This window comes from Aythya fuligula, chromosome 2 (assembly GCF_009819795.1).
Source record: "Aythya fuligula isolate bAytFul2 chromosome 2, bAytFul2.pri, whole genome shotgun sequence".
NCBI lineage: Eukaryota > Metazoa > Chordata > Aves > Anseriformes > Anatidae > Aythya > Aythya fuligula.
Genome location: NC_045560.1, coordinates 70,988,492 through 70,994,491, shown reverse-complemented (window position 1 = coordinate 70,994,491; position 6,000 = coordinate 70,988,492). Strand labels below are relative to the sequence as shown.

General features: G+C 49.6%; 1 protein-coding gene across 1 annotated transcript in view; it reads left to right on the top strand.

The window, feature by feature from the left end:
• Nucleotides 1–1,822: 1,822 nt before the first annotated feature.
• Nucleotides 1,823–6,000, top strand: part of ANKH (ANKH inorganic pyrophosphate transport regulator) — a 100,729-nt gene continuing 96,551 nt past the window's right edge. Inside the window, exon 1 of the mRNA XM_032183121.1 lies at nt 1,823–2,166. Coding sequence (XP_032039012.1) covers nt 2,071–2,166 — 96 coding nt within the window. The 5' untranslated portion in view covers nt 1,823–2,070. The remainder of the gene's footprint in view (nt 2,167–6,000) is intronic.

Genomic DNA, 6,000 nt, shown 5'->3' with positions numbered 1-6,000 from the left:
TTTCTTTGGAAAACAAATTAGTTTGCACTTTCCAACACCATCCTGAAAAATAATCACACAACGTTCATATGGATGCAACCACAGGCTGTGCTGGGGCACTGAGCTCTGAATTTATTCTCCTGTTGATGCTTCAGGGGCATACTGTTTGCCGAAGGATAAAGAGGGGGATCTTCCTCTGGAAGACTAAGACTATCATGCTGTTAATTCAAAGACACACTTACACAATTACAAGCAACTCTTGCTCCACGCTTCTCAGTTTGTTGTCCTCTGCTTAACACTGCTCCACTGCCTCATCCCCATGACACCATGCCTGTGGCATGTTAATTGATCTACAAGACAAATTCAGGTTTGCACCCTCACAGGGCTCATAAACATTTTGAGTTTGATCTTGTGTGTCCACAAGGAAGGCTGGGCCACATGCCTGCATATGGGCTACTACTAGGTGTGCCAAACTCCAGCTGTAGGAGGGATAAAACCTCCAGCAACAGCTGAGGCTGGCTTTGCCCCAACCCCACCCCACAGCAAGCCATCTGCCTGTTAAGGATCTTCAGAGCTTGCCTCCTGTTGACTCTCCAAAATATGTGGAATGGCTCTAGCTCATGTGAACATTTTAGCACAAGTCTTATGGTCAGGAAGGCTGCCACCACTCCCCCGCTGGCCACCGCCCTCCTGAGGAACAGGGACATTTTAGGCTGCACGTGACTTTGGCCTTCCTGAGATACTTGCCAACCCTCCTTTTTAAGCTTTATCGTCTTGAGATGTGAAAGGTGATATCGTCAGGCTAAACGCTACAGAGGAACTCTATTACAAGGAAACCCCCAAATCCCCCTGCGAGATTTAAAATGCTGAAAAACTTCCGCAAAGTGTTCAGAAGGGCTTTGTTTTCCTCCTCCCACACCTTGCACTGAAAGGGCCTCTCAGTTTCCCAAGGCCGTGGCTCAGAAAGCCATGCCAGCACCCAGCCATCAAGGACCCTCGTGCGTGCAGGGCTGGGCCACGAATGCTTTCCCGTTGCCCAGATCTCAGGCAGAGGCTTTGGAGAGCAAACAGATCACGCTGGCAAACATTCTCCATTTATTTATTTCGGGTGTTTTATCAGACAAAAGCCACGAGCATGGCTGGCTACGGCCCCCCAGCTTTCCTGTAGCTCTCCAAGTGCCCCGGCATGAAGCCTGAAGGACCTGGAGGAGCCCCCAGCTCTGTTTCTACCCGGGCTGGGGTCACGAATGCCGGGCTGTGCCCCCCGCCTCAAAATGGCACCGGGCGGGCGTAGGGCGGCCGCAGACCCGCTGGGAAGGCGACGTTTTTGGGGGGTCAGCCCCCTCCGTGCCCCACTATCCGACAGGTGCCGGGGCATGGGGCAGCCCGCCGGGCTCTCCTTCCTCAGGAGGAGCCGCTCGGTGCCGCTCTCTCCCCCCGAGCCTCCGGCAGCACTGCCCGTGTGTCACACACACGTGCCTCGGGACAGCGGCGCCGCCACCACCGCCCCGCACCGGGCCCCCCGGGGCGGCGGGGAGGAGGAGGAGGAGGAGGAGGAGGAGAAGGAGGAGGAGGAGGAGGAGGAGGAAGAGGAGGGCGGCGTTTCCCTGCGCGGCGCTGCAGCCGTCGCCCTGCCGCCGGCGAGCGTCAGGCGGAGGGGGGGGGCTTGCTCCGCGCCCTTCCCCTTGCCCCCTCGCCCCGAGGATGGCAGCGCTGCCCGCAGGAGCGGCCGGCGGTGTCCCTCCTCTTTTTTTTTCCGGCGGCGGCGGCTCGCTGTCGTGTGGGAGGAGGGCAGCGGGGATGGACTTGATCTGCCGGGCGTGCTGCTGAGCCGGCACAGACAGCACCCGGCAGGGCCGCGCCGCGCTGCGCCGCGCCGGGCAGGGAGGGACCGTGCCGGGGGGCTCGGCGCTGTTCTCCCCCCTCGCCCAGCCGCACCGACACGCAGCCACCCTCCTCCTCCTCCTCCTCCTCTTCCTCCTCCTCCTCCTCCTCCTCCTCCTGCGCCCTTTCATCCTTCCTCGCCGCCGTCCCCCCTCGCCCGTCTCCCGCCGCGGCAGATGCGCTTGGGGCCCCCGCGCAGCTGGGACTATGGTGAAATTTCCAGCGCTCACTAACTACTGGCCCCTCATCCGCTTCCTCGTCCCGCTGGGCATCACCAACATCGCCATCGACTTCGGGGAGCAGGTAAGGCAGCCGAGCCGAGCGAGCCCAGCCGAGCCCAGCCGGGCCGGGCCGGGCCCCGCCGCCCTCCCCCGGCTCCCCCCTGCGCGCAGCCCGGGGGCTGGAGCTGGCTACAGGGAGGGCGACTTCCACCTAAATATATATATATTTTTTCTCCCCAAGATTATATAATAAATTACATAATGTGTTCGGCCGGGTCTTGCTTTATTTATAATTTTATTATTATTTACTATTGTTGTTATTATTATTACTATTTTTCCCCTCCCCGTGCCCACCGCAGCCCCAGCGCGGCGGTGTCGCAGCGGCGGGGTCCCCTCTTCCCGACGGGGGGAGGAGGTGGCAGCCGGGGGGGGGGGCAGCTCCGCATCCCCCCGGGGCCGCAGGTGAAGCCTCTCCCTGCCTCCCCCCTGGCGCACAGGGCCCCCGCCGTGAGGGAGAGCACGGGGAGAAGCACGGATTAGGTTTGGGATTGATGCCCTCGCCCCCTTGGCCCGAGGTTTTCCGTAGGGATGCTTGCTTGGCGTAGCATCGCGATGCGGAGAGCTCGCTGGTCGCTCCCTTGGGTGCTTATGACAGGTAAGGGCCCGGTCCTGTGTCAGGCAGGCATGCACATGTATAGGGGCTCCCTTTATTATAGGGCACAATGCACTGATGCTCCTGCACAAGCGTTAAGATGGACAGCCACAGTAAGTATTGCATCTCGTGTCACTTTCTGCCTTGTCCTAAATCACTCAGTTTTGCTGAGAAGCTCTTGCTCTCTAACCAGAATAGGCACATGCTCCCTTGCTCTGTAAGCAAAGACACCGGAAACCGAGCACGTACTTTCACCGATTTGTAAAGAGGAAAAACAAAGGACAGATATTGCGGTAGGAAAAGCAGTAAACATCAACCATGTGTTTATCATGGCTGTCCTAACATCATTTTGCTCCCTTTAAATTTGAGTAAGCCATGATATTAAAAAAAATGCAATTCCATCTTTGTCTAACAACTATGTACTTTCCTAGTAAGCCAGTCTTCTATAAATCACAGCTGGGGGAAAACAAGGGAAACAAAAGGTAGAGACAACAAGGAAAACGGGGCTTAAATGCTGGTAACTATGTCATATTAAAAACATAACAGAAGCTCAATTGAAAGCAGTTTATTTAGCAAATGTGGTATGACAGGTGCATGTATGCAGTTTACTTCATACAAGGTCAGCTTGGTTCAAAATCCTTGTCAAGCTCTTAAAAACGTCCCATCAACTTCAGAATGCTCTAGAGTAGAATTTGAAAAATTAGCAAGTAAGAGATTGCAATTTTATAAATTAGGGCCCTTCGGTCTGACCTGGAACGAGTTACATGGCAGGGATGTTAACATGTGGATGTTATTTACCTATCTTATCTAACTTTTACAGCATCATGGAGAAAATGTCTCAGAAATTGGTTTTTGTTTGATAGCCATGTCATAGGTTGGGATTGGCCCCTCCGGGGGAGTTGGGGTATCTGCTGTCTCAGATGACTGGGTGGGTAGGTGCTTAATTAAAAAGGAAAAAAAAAAAAAACAAAACAGTGAGCAGGGAGACTACTGCAGAAAACCTTTAGTCAGGAATGGAAACTGGAAAGATGGTTTTCATACCAGCCTGATGGGAGACTTACCTCCAAGGAAATCTGGAAACTGAGGCAGGGACTCACATCTGAAGAGATCCCCTTACAGACAACAAGCACAGTAATTTTATTTTCCTGTATGTAATACAGGGAGTTATTTTTTACACCTATAGGACATTACTATTAGACTTACATTGCTGAAAATACATTGACTTGCTGAGCCAGTCACGTTTCTGCTCTCCAAAACTGTAATAATTTTAATAACAGGCCTGAATGGAAGCAACATAAAAGAATGGGTGTGCCAACAGATAGCTCCGAAAAGGCTACGGTACATCCTTCTGTGAATGTATGCTTCAGATAAAAAAGATTTCTAGGAATGATCATGGCAGCCAAATTAACATGAAGTGAAGTTACCCCCTCTGGACAGTGCTGTGAAGGAGACAGGAACTACAGGTCGGAAGTAAGAGGTGACTGTAGAAAATTGGGCAGAGAACATGCCTTACTTGCAAAGGGAGGAAGAGGTGTTTAAAAATACCCTAACTCATAAACCCTTTTAAGAAGTTGTATTCGTACATTGCTCTCTCAAAGGGGAAGAGTATTTGGAAGCAGTGTTCAAAGCAGAGCCTTCTTAACAAAACCTAGTAATAGTAGCCTGGGATTGAAAAATGAGAAACAGAGAATTTCATTTTTTTTTTTATCTGGGAGACTTTTCTAGGTGTTGAAGTTTTGTTCAACAGCCAGCATCAGTAGGAAGCTGCCAGATCCTTGGTATGCTGCTGTCTCTAGATATCTTGCTTCTTTGTGGGAGATTTACAGGAAGGATATAGAATATTTGCAGAACATAGTTTGTGATTGTCATCCTTGCCCTATATGATACATCTCCCATGACAATTTTGTTTAGTTTGTGGAAAGTAAAAAATGCTGGAGCAGTGCTCATGAAAACTGATAAGCTCATCTGTTGCAGTCTGTTCCAGCACCACTATAGGCAGTGAAATGTCTCCTGGTGACCCTCGGACCCTAATCCAATAACGCTTTAGGCCAAGGCTATATGACAGAGTTTTTCCAGTCTAGTCATCTAACCTCATCTGTTCACCTCATAAAACCTTCTTAGACAAATACCTGTTGTTTTTTTTTTTCCTACCAGAAAAAGCACTCCTGATGTGTGACCAGGTAAATCACTAAAAAGTCTAGTGAAGTAAACCATTTCTAATCCACCATTTCCCTTACAATTTATGTACAGTACAGCAAAGCTTTTAGGAAGTTTTCTGCTGAGAGTAAGGCCTTCAGGAAAATTATCCCAAATATTTTGGTTCAGTTCTCCTTTTCTGCACGAATGTGTGCATGTAGGCATGCACATGCAGATATGTATTTATCTCCACGTATACACACACATACAGACAAATAGACACAACAGAGTTTTTCATCCAAAGAGCTTAACACCACCAGAAGAGAGATTTTCCCCTTCATTCGGCTAGTGAGAGCATTCAGCTCTCAACATCTTATTCCCAGATTCACTATAATTGGTTGCTGTAGATCAGAGTTTTCATTAAAAATCCTGGCTCCCATGGAAAATTTTGTTAGATGTACTTGCTTGGAAGTAAATAGATTAACTGCTCCCATGCAGTGGAGTGGAGCACAACCTCAAACAACTTACCCAGCAAATAACACTGCTGTTACCCTGTGAGCTCAAAAATTTGTTACCACTTCCATTGATTTTCTTTTTAAAACAGTGTCAAAGCTGCTCACGTAGGTTATGATGGCCTAATTTGTAATTTATGTGTACATTTGCATTAGTGTTATTATAAAGGGGAGAAAACAAGGTGCAAATTAGTTAAAGAACTTTCTCACAAATGCACGGTCAGCCTTAAGCAGGATGAAACGCTATTTGCAAGTGTGGCTGATAACTGCTGCTCACAGAATGGCAAAGGACAGACAAATAGCAGTATTTGGAAAATAGTCTGAACCCTCAGTGCAGGCCTATCTGCAGTTGTCCCGTAGTTATCCACTGAAACGGTAAGTTTTTTCCTTTCTAGCTACAATCACAGAATAGTATCACCAGGCCCTGAACCATTCGTTTCAACCGATGTCACTAGCAGTTGGTTGGGCAATTTTATTTACAAACAAAACTATTAGGTATGCAGACATAATGTTCAGTGGCATGCAGCTGCTTGGAAACTGAACCTAACCAAGCGGAGTCTGACTGCTGCTTTCTGCTGAGATCACGGCGTGTTCTTGTCCCGCAGAGAAGCTGCTG